The sequence below is a fragment of the Crassostrea angulata genome, chromosome 3 (genome assembly GCF_025612915.1).
Source record: "Crassostrea angulata isolate pt1a10 chromosome 3, ASM2561291v2, whole genome shotgun sequence".
Taxonomy (NCBI): domain Eukaryota; kingdom Metazoa; phylum Mollusca; class Bivalvia; order Ostreida; family Ostreidae; genus Magallana; species Magallana angulata.
In genome coordinates, this window is record NC_069113.1 from 26,397,057 (window position 1) to 26,412,746 (window position 15,690).

At 31.8% G+C, this 15,690-nt stretch overlaps 1 protein-coding gene and 1 long non-coding RNA gene across 2 annotated transcripts; one reads left to right on the forward strand and one right to left on the reverse strand.

Moving 5' to 3' along the window:
* Positions 1-6,396: 6,396 nt before the first annotated feature.
* On the reverse strand, positions 6,397-15,632 carry LOC128176200 (zinc finger protein 830-like). The gene is made up of 9 exons (XM_052842343.1): positions 15,483-15,632; positions 14,364-14,463; positions 14,019-14,124; positions 13,637-13,667; positions 13,273-13,463; positions 12,571-12,680; positions 7,553-7,630; positions 7,242-7,318; positions 6,397-7,108 (listed from the first exon to the last, which is right to left on the reverse strand). Exons 1-9 carry the CDS (start codon positions 15,599-15,601, stop codon positions 6,949-6,951), a joined length of 972 nt encoding a protein of 323 aa, XP_052698303.1. The 5' UTR covers positions 15,602-15,632; the 3' UTR covers positions 6,397-6,948.
* LOC128176201 (uncharacterized) lies at positions 8,387-11,884 on the forward strand. The gene is made up of 3 exons (XR_008242754.1): positions 8,387-8,889; positions 9,877-10,160; positions 10,871-11,884. It is a non-coding gene; the product is annotated as an uncharacterized LOC128176201 (long non-coding RNA).
* Positions 15,633-15,690: the final 58 nt, after the last annotated feature.

The window sequence follows — 15,690 nt, forward strand, 5'->3', positions numbered from 1 at the left end:
CTCTCTCTCTCTCAAAAAAAAAAAAAATTCAAAAAAAAAAAAAAAAAAAAAAGAGAGAGAGAGATAATATAAAAAATATAACAGAAAATTAGAAACTCTTCTAGGTTTCTTTTATGATCTATTTGAAAGCAGGTAATTTTTTTATGATATATACAGATGTGTTGGAAAGTTATATACAATAAAAATGTTTAAAAATAATATCTTTCGGAAATAGAACGATATTTTACTGAGTATGATCTTTTTTGTAAGCACGTCAATTTTTATGATAGATACAGCTGTGTTGAAAAGTTGCAATAAAAATGTTTCAAAATAAAATCTTTCAGAATTAGAACGACATTTTATTGAGTATGATCTATTTGTAAGCACGTCGATTATTTTATGATAGATACACAGATGTGTTGAAAAGTTACAATAATTTTTTTTAAATGACATCCTTTGGGATTATAATGATATTTTATCGAGTATGATCTTTTTGAAAACAAAAAACAAACAAACAAATTATGTAGCAGGTCAGTGCCGTATGGGTTTTTATCAGTACTTCGCGTTGTGTTTATTTTTGTTTTGAGACTGAATTTGACCTCTACATTAGGAATTAAAATTTACAAAATTATAAATAAGGTATGAAAACGACTTTACTCTCAATATAGATAAACCAGATATAATAAACCAAACTCAAAGTAAATGAAAACCAAGATTAACAACCCTTTATAAATTTATTATGAAAAAAATAAGAACAAACAAGTTTACAAGGCTTGAAGGTTTAATCATCTCTCGCAAAAGAAGGGATAGGAGATTGTATACTATATCATTCTAAAAATAACAAGAGGCCCATGGGACACATCGCTTACTAGAGCAACACTAGAAATAATAAAATCAGCTTTATGATATGGAACGCCATAGCTGCCTTATGTGGCTATTTTATATATAGATGGTGCTTTATTATATTATGCTGTGGTTATTTCATGTGAAGATGGTGCTTTTTTATATGAAGATGGTGCTTTATTATATGAAGATGGTGCTTTATTATATGAAGATGGTGCCTTATTATATGAAGGTGGTGCTTTATTATATGAAGATGGTGCTTTATTATATGAAGATGGTGCTTTATTATATGAAGGTGGTGCCTTATTATATGAAGATGGTGCTTTTTTATGTGATGATGGTGCTTTGTTATATGAAGATGGTGCTTTATTATATGAAGATGGTGCTTTTTTATGTGATGGTGCTTTTTAATATGAAGATGATCACTCGGAACTTTATTTTTGAAGACTGAGTTAAACATTTATTATCTCGAAATTTTGAAACTAGAACAAAATTGATACAGTTAAAATCAATTTAATACACAATTGCTAGTTTCTCTTTTTTAGCATAATAAGTATTTATGTTACGAGATGAACTGTACGACTTAATCTCAACTGAATTGACAAATATGATTAATTGAATAATACAATATTTTGTCAGTATTTCTTGACATTTTACTTTTGCCTTTACCACTTATAAAAGGGCCTTCTTTGAGCTATATTATAGTATAGTAGTCCTTTCCCTGTGATTTTTCCTTACTTTCTCTTCAAGTCTAATCCTATCACCTAGGGCATCAGTCTGTTTAAAATCAGATCCTCAATCCGTTTCTTGTTTTTTTTATAATGTTTTGTTTTGAAACACTCAGAATGTGAGCTCTTCCTCCAACTCACCACTTAGGTTAAAGAGGAACGGTCATCAATGACGAAGACCGACTGGCCGATGACAATAACAAAATCAAAGTACTGAAGAACTGACGGGAGTTGATTTTGTCGACGTTTATTTGTTTTAAAATCAATATGTTATTTTGCATGACAAGTACATGTAGTTTCTAATTTGTATTTGAATTACGCACATTTTTATAATATGAATTTTGGACTTTTTCGACAAGAATTTCGAGAAACCCCCATATGAACCATCTTAAATAATATTTAAAGATAAAATTATTTCAATCAAGCTATGTATCAGTAATAGAACTATTTCTCGAAAATTGTATGGATCCAAGCAATATTGAACTCTATAGTCTCGTTCAACCAAACGCTCGGCCGACACCGTAAATCTCCGACAAGCAAGGGAGACTCTCTGCTTGTCGGAGATTTACGGAGACAGCCGAGCGTCGGGTTGAACGAGACTACATGTATATTGAACTCTGGCGTAGGAATACATACGACTACAAAAATATCTAAATTGTTCGTACCATTTAAAATCTGACTATTTTCAAGGTATTCATAAATAAGTTTCCTTGAAAAACAATGCTTTAGCATACATTACATCGAATTTATCAATTATGTTCAAGAACTAAGTCTTGTCAGCAGCGATGATTTGTGATGAGGTCCAAACAATGTTTCACTTTCGGTTTGTCTGAGTAAGTGCATAGGAGAGTTGATTAAAATCAACTCCCATTTAAGAGCGGATCAAAGATCTTATTTTAATAAGATTGCTAGGGCATAACCTTCGCTTAAACACAAATAATTAGTAAATTCAATTTTCTGCTTTTCAGGATAACGTTACTACATGTAGGCTTTCATTCTTGTAATATTCCGTCATTATATAGTTGTCACTTAATAGATGTAAGTTCGGTTGGGGTAAAGCCGTACACAGCTAGATCTTCTCGATAGCTTATATACTAATTGTGCTAGAAAAAAGAGGAACTAGCAATAGTGTATCAAATGGATTTTGATCGCATCAATTTTTTGTTTTACTTTCAATATTTCGAGATAATACATAAATGGTTAACTCAGTATTCAAAAATAAGAGGAGTTCCGAGTGACCACCTTCACATTAAAAAGCACCATCATATAAAAAAGCACCATCATATAATAAAGCACCATCTTCACATAAAAAAGCACCATCTTCACATAAAAAAGCATCATCTTCATATAATAAAGCACCATCTTCATATAATAAAGCTCCACCTTCATATAATAAAGCACCATCTTCATATAAAAAAGCACCACCTTCATATAATAATGCACCATCTTCATATAATAAAGCACCATCTTCATATAATAAAGCACCATCTTCATATAATAAAGCACCACCTTCATATAATAAAGCACCATCTTCACATGAAATAACCACAGCATAATATAATAAAGCACCATCTTCACATGAAATAGGCACATAAGGCAGCTATGGCGTTCCATATTATGAAGTCGTATCCAAAATATCAGGACATTGAATGTGTAGAATAAATCCTGTATTGTCCTTATGTTGAACCCCTTTTGTAACTATATAGATGATTTCATAGTTATATCACATATTGAGCATTGCCATTCTTAAAAAAGGTCTAAAACAACTGTTCATATAAATGTCCATATGAATATAAACCTACATCAAACTTTGACTTCGGACCTTTAACCCTTCGGAATAGAGGGCCTTTGGACTAATGAATCTTCGGATTAGTTGGCTTTCGGATTAAAGGGACTTAGACACGATTTAAGCTCAAAATTTCTAATTTTATTTTTCCATTTTTAATGTTTAGAATGATTAATATGGGTATTTGTAATGCTTTGTCAAAATTTGAAAGTCAAATAGTGAGTTAGAAGCAAGATACAGACTGTGAAATTCTTTGTTTTGTAAACAAAGCTCGAGGCTTGTTATGTCGTTTACATATGTGTTTTATTGTTTTATTTGAATAAGTTTCAATCTAATGTTGCTTTCTTCTGTTGATAATATTATTTATAACACATTGAATAGGTTTACCTTGTTTTCCACGGGTCATTTTGTCAAGGATATGGTAATTCCATACTTTACATTATTTGTAAACAAATATAAGACCGGAGCTTTGTTTACGTAACAATGAACTCTTACATGTACCTCTGTATCTCTTTTATAAATTGAATTCTAACATTCAAATTTTGGTCAATCTTTCAAAATGTGCAAGTACACTATTTTATATATAAAAATACAAGTTTCGTCTAAAATCGTTTCCAAGTCCCTTTAATGAACCTTCTGGCTACCGGACCGTGTGTACAGGTGCTCGTTACCAGGAAATTCCAGTTCACTAACTCCCTGTGATTTTCGCCTCTTTCCACTTAGACTTACGGCGTTGTTGAAGACAAAAGTATTGATGTACATATTTGCTGAAAGTTTTGATTTGATACCCCCTTTTTTATTATTAAATAAGTTTGCGCATTTAATGCGTACCCTGTCATTCATTATGTGTATTATAGTACTTAATACTAACTTAAGTAAAAGGGTATAGCTGGCGGAATTTTTTCTTTAATCAAACATTAAAATGCTTTGTGGTTTTATATAAATAGTGCCTGTTTGGGAGGGTAACTGTTGAAATTGACACACCGAGAAAACTATTGTCAACCGACGCGAAGCGGAGGTTGACAATGGTTTTCGAGGGCTGTCAATTTCTACAGTTACCCTCCCAAACAGGCACTATTTATTTCATTATACTGAATGTCTTATTTTTAAAGAAAATTTTACTGCTTTTATATAAAAATGAAGTGAATTCTACGACGAACCGGAGGCGCATAATTTACGCGCATTTAACAATTCGTTTTGTTATACTTTCATGTTAAATACTGAAATCTGATTGGTTAAGACGCAGTTAATAATATTTTCTATTACCCTCAGCGTTAGTAACGCACTTAGCAACGGGTAACATTAAAAAATGTTACATGCGCGAAAATTATGCGCGTACGGTTCGCTGTAGAATTCACGTTATTCTTATATAAAAGCAGTAAAATTTTCTTAAAAATTAAGACATTCAGTATAACAAAATAAATAGTGCCTGTTTGGGAGGATAACAGTTGAAATTGACACCCCTCGAAAACCATTGTCAACCGACGCGAAGCGGAGGTTGACAATGGTTTTCTCGGGGTGTCAATTTCAACTGTTACCCTCCCAAACAGGCACTATTTATATAGTATTACCTGTTGCCAAGTGTGTTGCTAACGCTGAGGGTAATAGAACGTATTACCAACTGCATCTAAACCAATCAGATTTCAGTGTTTAACATGAAAGTATAATGATTCATGTTGGTATGCATGTTATTTGGTTTTGAAGGTAAATAAAAACATAATCCATATTTTTTCCGCAATGACTGCTACCTTCTTAGCCCTTATGAACACCATGTACACATGTTTGTTATCAAGTATGTGACTGCTGAACTTATGCATTTCGTCAACATTTAAGAAACTCCTGAATGCATTTTAAAGCTAACTGAATATATCAACTTTAATTTATTTTTATAAATATACATGTAATAAAAATGTTTACATCAATTAATGATGTCTTTTCATTTACTTTTGAGGTAAAATTTGTGAAGATATTGTGTGAGGATACACTGAAGAGGGCACAAACTCCACAGACGGCACTGGTTGATATCAGACTTTAAAAGAGTAGTTGTAAATTTAACATTTAAAGGAATAACTGAAAGTTCATTTGATGCAAGGTGCAGATGAACAGATGAACAGTAATGACAATTTCTGTTTTTCAACTCCCTTTATAAGAATAACTGAACAAGAGAAAAGCGGTCAATGTGACAGCAAACCGAGTTTTCTTTTGTGTGACTAGTATCCATAATCTATTTGTCAACCCTGAAATGATGTGCACTACCTATCCAGAGAAATATGTTACTCTATATACAATACTTTTTGTCAAAATTTTTTCCATAAATTATCAGAATTCAAAATCCTAGCAATATGCACACTTCTGATATATGTACAATTGATATGCGAAAGAAAAACTTCCCGTCATGAAAACTGTAGAAGTTATCTGTATAATAGGGGTACCCTATATGAAATATCAATTTCCTTTGGAAAACCTGCTTTAAAACGATTCATTGCAGAATGAGTTTACATCACCTACCAACACAGATTTTGTATTTTTCCTGCAATGTTTGCTACCTCTATACAGGTACCAGTCTCGAATACCAAAGAAAGCATCCTGTTTTTAAAATATATTTAGCTACATTTACTGTTTTCCATTGTTAATTCACTTTCTTTACAATTAAGGCACCTCACAACACTTAGAATTATACTTTTAAAGACTACATCACAAGATGGCGATTTAAATGTTTTGTTAAACTGTTTATATCGTTTGATTCATTTGTATATCGTCGTAGCTCAGTGTTTATAGTATTGGGTTTCTGAACCGCAGATCATGAGTTCGAATCCGCTTGGAGCTTTTGTTCATGTTAACTGAATCATATTTTTGAAAATGTAAAAAATTTTATCCAAAATTGCACATTTTTTTTGCCTATTAGACTTGAATACTTCCTATCCATTATGATATCTATCATAATCAAGTAATTTTCTGCTGATTTGAGAAAATATTTCACGGTGTAGTGAGCCACCTTAATTACATAGACATTTTCTGCCTTGGGTAATATCTCTTCATTTGAATAAGCTGAAAACCAGCTGAGTTTTCCATAGTTTATTTGTTAATATTATATCCAAAAGTGAACAATGATAACAATTATTTCTCACCCTCTCAGACCCTTTCATATACATTCTACACATACAGATGTAAATCATTCATACACATTCAATTCAGCACTAAAGTCTTTGTTTACTAGCACAATGAATCATTATGTCAACAAAGTTCTCTATTATAATTCATTCATACACATTCAATGCAGCACTTTCTTTACAAGCACACTGAATCCGAATGTCAACAAGTTGCCTCCCTTGGCACTAAATGGCAGAGACAATTACTACCATGTGTACTAGTTTAGAGAAAGTCATAAAGTGGCTTTCTATTTTCTTTTTCAGGTACAACGATGCACAAGAACAGCGCTTGAACAGAATAGCCGGATATGTAAAACTTGCTGAGTACACCAAAACTCGAGCATTTCTCTTTGAATTTTAAAGGAAAATTCAAATTTTCCCTTTCTGGTAAAAAAAATCCTAGCATGTTTATTAAGTATTTTTCCTATGATTTTTCAAAACTCTTCCATAAGCAATAAGATATTCATTTTAGAGTTTTTGATCGCCAGTCCATGAAATCCTCTAAATCTTCATCTTCCACATCTTCATCATCACTCTGTTCTTTAACAATGTCCTCAGAGGTTTTCTTCTGCATTATTTCTTCCTTTTTTATTTCTAGATCATTGATTTCCTTCCAACGATTTCTAAAAAGTTTGAAAGAAAAACAGAAAGTTCAAATGAAAAGCTCTCACCTTTTTCATAACTGTTCTCCACAAATATTACCAATATTTATAATAAAAGTATTGGTATTAGCTAAACAGGTAAACACCAACTTACATTTGGTCATCAATTTCATCAATATTTCTCTCCACATTAACAATTTCATCTTCTTCATCCATAATGGCTTCAGAAACCTGATGAATGTAAAGGTAGTTATAATTTACTTATGAAATCAAACTTTGAAACATCACATGGGCAAGTAGGTACCAATACATGAGAAAATGAAGTCTAACTATTGACATGCATGCATATATTTCAACATCTTGATTTTCTAAAGTTTGAAATGTAAAGATTAGAGCAATTTAAATTCTGCTATATGGCTGTTCACTGCATTTAAATGGAAGCTAAATGTGACTACGGTAACTCACATGATTCTCCTCTTTTATTGCTCTCTGAAACATTTCCCATTCTTCATCCAACTTATCCTTGTATTCTACTTGTCGCACCTGTAAGAAGAAATCAGTGAAAATAAATATGTAAATGTAACTATTGCACACTAGAATAGAATGCTTGTTTATTTCTTATTCTGTGACTTTGAAATCAAATCATTGCTTATTCAGAACAAGCACTGTAAATTCCTAATTAAACGCGAGGAATTAATATCCACTTAAAGGGGCATGGTCACGATTTTGGTCAAATTTTATTTTTCTGTTTTTATTATTTACAATGCTTTAGGAATGTATTTCTAATGATCAAATGGAATTTGGGTGCCTGTCGATGAGTTTTAAGCAAGATACAGGGCTCAATATTCTTCGTCATGTAAACAAGGCTCGTGCCCTGTTTTTGTTTACATAGGTTCAATATACCATTAAAAATCTTTTTTAAAGATGATTTGTCTATATTCTGATTCATTTTAAGCATAAATTAACAGTTCATAACGATTAACACATTCGTTTTACGTCTAAAACTGGAATTTTCACTTCAACGTTCAAAATGTAAACAAAAGCTTTGTTTACATAGCGAGGAATTGTAAGCTCTGTAACTTGCTTATAACTCAACAAATGACCCTGAAATTTTGGTTGCCTATTAAAAATGCCTTACTGAAGCATTTTTAGGCGGAAGCGCCTATTGCAATTGCTTTCATGACCTTCTACGTCATAGGTCAAATTCTTGCCCTTTTTCATGGTAAACTATCGGAAGTTATTTAAACTAAGGGCACACAACTCTAGAACCCCCCCCCCCCCCCCACACTGTTCGACCCCCGTTTAAACATCGTTTCTGATAATAGAACTGTGGTATGTCTCTGAATTTTTACTTCATCGTTTTTAATTATCCATTGAAAATGCCTATAGCAAAGATAGCAAGTGGTAGATTTACGTTTTTGATAGTACAGGAACGAACGATAACTCTTGCGAAGGTATGCGACATAAACAAGGGATAAGCACGGAGTCTGATGCCTGTAGATGAAATTCCGAGGGAAAAAATAGTTCAATTTGAAATTGCGTGTTTATGAGTACAGAAGGAAAAATTGATAGGGAAACAGGTAATGAATGCTTTTTAAAAAAAACCAAAAAACAAGGGTGTGTATAAATCTATTTAAAAAAGATTATTAGAATGATACAATGCCTATAAATTATTTGTAAACATACCAACGTTTCGCGTAGTAATCTCAGACAATACTGCATAACGTTATGCAGTGTAAAATTTTTGTCAACAAACCCACGTTGAGAACAACTGGTGACTGTCCATCTTCGACATACGTAAGGTAAGTTTGATAATTAATGTGTTATTTCTCATTGTATAAACGTTTGCCTCATCATTTTAGATTTTCATGTTACAATAATCTTGATCGAGGAGCTGGTACATTCTTAATCCGAAATTCCTCTGACTCTAATCTCCGCTTGTTTATCGTGACGTGCGGAGGAGACATGTCACAATATATAAGCGGGGGTTAGAATAAGAGAAATCTCAGATAAGTACATAAATTTTATGAAAGAATTTATATTGTTTGCGTTAGGCATTCATCGATAATTCTGAAATGTCGGTCTTTTGTTATAAATACTGTACAAGGCGAGGCCTACAGGATATCTTTAAAGATTAAAATTTAGCACAATGGAATCGCATATAAAGGAAGATAACATTTCCTTTTTTAAACCTTTAATATTTTGTGACATCTTTGCAGATCTATATGTTCATATGGTGATTTTAAAATATGTTACGAACTGCACTGTATGATATAGGGTTCATTCATTTTGCTTACAAAAAATTACAATATTCAGCTTGGTTTAAAAATGACTCATGAATAATGCAAATGAATTTTCTCAAAAAAATATCTCAAATATAGCTTTTAAGTATCATACAGGTTGATATAACAAATATTCCAGATAGGCTATTGCAAAGATATTTAATTGAACATTTAAAAATAATTAATATGATTTATCCTTTTACCTACTGTATTTACTTGTATCTCAGAATTACCTTATCATGACTCTATAATGAAAGTGACTAGTAAAATTTCCTATGGAAATTTCTCTACATCTTAATTTATATGATAATTTTTATGACTGCGTCCTTTGTTTTTAGATTTTAAATTTTCAATTCATGAGAACTTGGACTATATACCGGTATATCTTTGATCTACCATGTTCATGATTAATTGCAATTCCAAAAAGACTCATTTATATACCTGACAATGATTATAGATAATAGCCTAACATAAATCTATTTGTTCTATATGTATATGTTCTTTCAGATGAATGTCAAGAAACTGATTAACATTAACCGACAAGAGGAGACAATGAGAGCTCAACATCATTCTTCATCTCTGGTGAAGGGGAGAGTTGCTAAATTTGGGTGCACAACTAAATTCAAGCAAAACAAAGAAAAAGACGGATACTATAAAAATGCGGTGTTGGCTTCCCAGTTCAGCACTTTTAAAGAGGGACAAACATTGCACGTTTGCAACTTCTAAATGGAAGCAGGGCATCTGAAATATGCTGGAATCCTCATCTTAATGGCCTTAACGCCATTTTCAAGGTTAGTAAATACAACTAAATTTAAATACGATATTCCCCATGGTTTTCTTGTTTACGTATGAACTAATTATACCCATGCTCGGAAGGAGAGGGGGTATATTGTTTTACCCTTGTGTGTCTGTTTGTCTGTAACACGTCAAAATTATCTCAGCATTAATCGCAGATGCTTGAAATTTTAACTCAGTCTTTGTTAAGGCATGCCATTCAGTAGGATTGATTTTTTAAAATATTTGATGTCAACTTCCCATTACATGTAATGTTAACTATGCTTTTTTGTATACACATCAGAGCAGGGGTATCACTAGTGAGCATTGACTCACAGATATCTTGTTGTCATATCTTTAATAATATAGTAAATATTCTTGTACTAAATGCAATTCAAAACTGAAGAATTTTGGAGAAAAAATATTAAACTTTCATTTACAGTTCAATCACTATATTTTCCATTACTTGTATGTAATATACCAAAATAACCTTACAATTATTGATAATTCATATCGTGTGATATTCTTGTATATCTCATCCTTTATTTGCAAGATACATGTATACTTTTGAAAATAAATTATTTAAGGTAAAACACATATAAATTCAAAATATTTTATAGATTAATTTTTTTTTTAAATCCGTTTTTTTAATTGGAGGTCAAGTATATTGTAATGAAATATTGCTTGATAACATATCCATTATTCATTTTTCATCAACACATTTTAGAATATCCTGCTGAAAAAGACAGTGGTCATTGGTATAATGGATACAAGACAACACTAGTGAATTGAAATTGTTGTTACTACAAATGGCACATTCCAGGATTACACGCTTTCCAAAAACACCATTACGGCATGTAACCATAAAGGGATTCTTTGAAAGTCTATGTTCTGTAATGGTGGAAGTTCTCTTGAAGATTCCATTAGTATTAAAATAAAAACTTAAAAGGTAAAAGTTCAAATGTCTTCAATACTAGAGACCTGTGATTTGACAGTACAACATGGAGCAATTGTAAAGGACACATAATTTGTACATTATTGAATATCAATATATAGTTATCCATAAATTACTGGGCTTTTACATTGTATTGTTATTCTCAACATTTGCATATTTGATCTTTGTAAAATATGTTTGGTATACAGTACAGTAAGTAAATACATTCTTTCTAAGTTTTAAACATTTGTCAACAAAATATGTGAACTGCAATCTGAGGATCAATTGGAGGTCTGCAATTCTCCACATATAAAATGACGTTGAAATCATCCTGTTACTGTTAAACTTGAGAATATATTAAGAAAACATCAAAATTTCTTTATTGAATACCTTTTTTTACAACACATTGTCCAGATATTTTGTGTATTATTCTATGAAGCTGATTTCTTAATGGCTATTACTTCTCAGGTAAGCAAAGTGACACACATACTACTTGATTCTGTAAAATACTGTAATCAAGTGATGTACAAATGTCACTTCTGCATTTTTTGTGAAACATTATTGTAAAGAATAAAATATTACAGTTTCAGAAGTTCAGTTTACTAATTCTAATACTATAATATTCTTTCATCATTTTGATGTCAAAATGAACATTTTTAATAAATTGGCATAATAAATAAAAATGTATTCCTGTAATTTCAGCTTGCATATAAGTATCAACTGTTATACGAATGTACTTCACAAAATAAATGTTTTGATTTTTAAATTGCTCTTCTCATTTAATCTTTATTTAAGGCATGACCCAGACTAATCTGGTGCAGTAACAGAGTATTTCCACATTTACTACATGTATATACCTTAATTGACATATTAGAATAGTGTTTTATGTTATCAAACTAATTCTGATTGACAACACTGACAACTTGCAATCATGCTTCCGCCTATCAGTACTTTCAGTACTTTGATTAACATTAAAATCGAAAAAATAATTTTTGCCCAAAATCGTGACCATGCCCCTTTAAAATTGCAAGAGACATCTCACGGATTTTAAAATCTCGCTTTTACTTTTCTGGCAGATGGCAGAAACTATGATTAAAATCTGATGTTTGCGATTTCATATTCTTGCGATTTGATGCAAAATGGTTACATCGCAGATTAAGTACTCACAAAAACTAAGAAATCAACAGCATTCAATTTTCAGAAGTCACATACAATGTAATTTTTTTTTGCAGATTGATTAATGTGTGAAGAAAAAAGTTGCACACAGTATCCAATTGAACTGCTGACTTTTTAAAACTAACTAGACCCCAAGCAAATTTATTAAATAAAAATTCATAAATGTTAATAATATTCAATTAAAATAAGTATTTTTATTTATGAATTTTCATATTTTAGAGTAATTAGCATCTTTGATTCAACAACCCTCCATAAATTACTCACCCATGATATTGTTATCATTATATTAGTAAACTTATACTTAAACACATTCAAACCTTAGCATCAGCCTTAGGATTGTCAAAGAATCCTTCTGGTAAAATGTCAGCCATGGTTTTAGGTTTCTCTTCTTTAATTTCTTCTTTTTTCACTCCAGGGTCAAAGAAATCTACAAGATTAAATCATGTTTTACAACATACATGATCATAATATTTACATATAGTTGAAAACCATATTTTATTTTATTGCTTAGCATTGAAATGTGTTTAATACCTACAAATAATATCTGGAAAAGGGAGATAACTTAACATCATATTCTTATTCAATCGCAACTTACCTATTCAGCATTTCAGCAGAGCTCAGAAGATCGTGGGTTTTTCTGAACTCTGTACGAAAGGCCTGAGAAGTTGCAAATGTTTTTCTAGAGGACAGGAAGGGAATATGATACCAAAATTCAGAGTTGTTTTTTTTTTGTGTGTGTGGGATTTGATAAAGATTTTTAATGTAGGTCGGCCATGTAGTGTAAATATGAATGTATACAATGAACGATGTACAGTCGAGCTCTGTTATCTCAAACTAGATGGGACTGTTTAAAAACTTAAAGATATCCGAGTATTCAACATATCAAGGGTAAAATTAAGTGGTTGGGACTTACAAATCACTTCGACATATCAAATGTATTCAACATATCAGTGTTTGAGATATCGAAGTTCAACTGTAGTATGTATTACAGTTTTAACTTATTTGACTGAGATACAGACCTGCTGGTAAAGCTGGATGTGACAACTGGACTGACTTCAGTGATGAGGCTGCAGATGTTGGAGTTACCTCCCTTCCCTTCCCCTCATCTTCATCCTCCTCCTCCTCATCTGAGGAATATGAACTCAGACCTAGACTGTTCTGTTGTCTACCAGACGACTTGGGTTTATTGTCAAAGAAGTCAGAAGGAAGGCTGTAAACATGGTACATATTCAACAGGTTAATAATGTGAGGTAAATCTGATGATTTTTAAAGAGATGCCTCAGAATATATTACTCTGTCATCTGCTGTTGAGATTAAACAGTAAAATCTAATTAAAATTGAATATTTTGTGATATTTTTTGGTGAAATTATCCTTCGTCTTACCTATTTGATTTCTTTGAGGAATTTCCATTTTCTATAAAATGCAAGGAAAATATATATTAACTTATTATGGTAGTAAAATACAGTAACTAATTTTAAATGATGGTTGGACTTGAATATTAAAGTTTCAATAAATAGTTATATGCATAATTAAAAACAAATTAAAATACAAATTCATTTGAGGAGTTTGATTTGAAAAAAATTACCGGGTATACAAGCCATAACTTCATGACTTTTTATTTTAACTGACCTGCCTCAACCTTGGTCTTTGGACCATTCAGTTTTGGTGAAAAGTGCTTTAAAATAAAGTACCAAGAGATATATAACTAAAATCTTGACCCCACCTCTTTGTGTACATGCACTTTTGTAACAGTATAAAAGTCACCTTTTTGCTTTTTCTGTGGAATTGCTGGTTCAAGAAATTCAGATTTTCTTTTGATGCCAGGATCAGGTGGTTTAGCAGGTCCAGGTTGTGATTTTATTGCTAATTTCTTATTTAAAAAAAATCAATGAATGAGTCAGTTTGAAAGATATCAAATGTTAGAGCCTATCTGAGATACAAAGACTGCAATCACAATATTAAAGGGTATTTATTTTTAATGATGAAATATACACTAGTGTCTTTTGCTTGTTTTACTGACAGAATGACTGGGAAATCTGTGCAATGAAGCATTACGATTGGAAATAAATTCGAGATGATTATAGAAATAAAAGATATGAAGAGACCTACTTCTTTGTGTTGTCTCCCCTGTATATGAGCATTCCAAAGAATGTTCGATTTGATGACTGTGTTGCAAAGAACGCATACTAATTGATCAAGGGTGTTGTATCTATTGAAAAAGTGTTAAATGTTAGAATAGGCGATATGAATTGTACTTCAATATTTATCTAAATTTCTATATCAGGTTTAAGCTGCCTGCTGATCTATAAAAAAGACACCAGGGAAGAGTTCAAATCATTAATAAAATGTCATAAAAAAAATACATTGTCTTTTTGGGCTTTATAGTTTCTTGCATAAGCAATGAAGCAAAAACCCTGAAGTTTTCAAAACATTCTGTTTCTATTCTAGTAGTTGGATCATGGATATTGGCCTGGATAGCTCAGTAGTAGATCTCCTGAACTGATTCCCAGTCCTGCAGCAGCCATATGTTTTCAATATATTTATATGCTCATTCCTCCTTTCCTACCACAGATGATGCCATGGCCTTCTTAGGTCAGGCAATCTAGATAAAAAAGTCTGGTCCATAGGTGCTTCCCAGCTAATTTTGTAAATGACGAACAATGTCTATTTATATAAGTCTGCCTTCTATACTATAAATGCTGATTTTATAGTATAGAGGGTAGACCTATATAAATAGATATCGATTGTCATACACAAAATTAGCTGGGGAGCACCCAGGGGGTCGAAGATTTATTGAGGGGGGAGGAATGAAGTGGTTGGGGCTACACGGACTATGGGTACATTGTCCTGGATAGCTCAGTAGGAGAGCTACCGACTAGAGTGGCAGAGTTTCGATTTCCCGGTCCAGCCATATGTTTTCAATGTATTTATATGCTCATTCCTATTTTCCTACTACAGTACTATTAATCTAAATATTTATTTGGAGTGACATAAGCATTTCAAGTGTCTGTATTTATTAAAATCATTTATAGCACGCCTTTGGTTTGAATAAAAAAAACATGCAAATATTCAACTCATTTAAGTTAAAAGAGCTCAGAACCAAAGCATATATATATATATCATATAACACGTGTTGTAAACATCAACAAGCACAATCCATGCACCGGTGTAACTATTTTACCAATAGTTGCAATTATCATTGTAATTATTATAAAGCATTGCACATACTTAGCAAGGGGGTGTGTCACTTTAGTTTTGTTGTCTTTAGACGCCTGTTTTTCTTTCATGAGACGCTTCAAATCTTCTTTTGATACTGCTTTTTTCATGGTCTTACTTTTGGACGCCATTTTGAAATTTTTTGAGAAAGCTTATTTTCGTACAAATGGCTTTTGTTGATATTCTACACAAGAAATCTTATAGATAAATTTAACAAAAT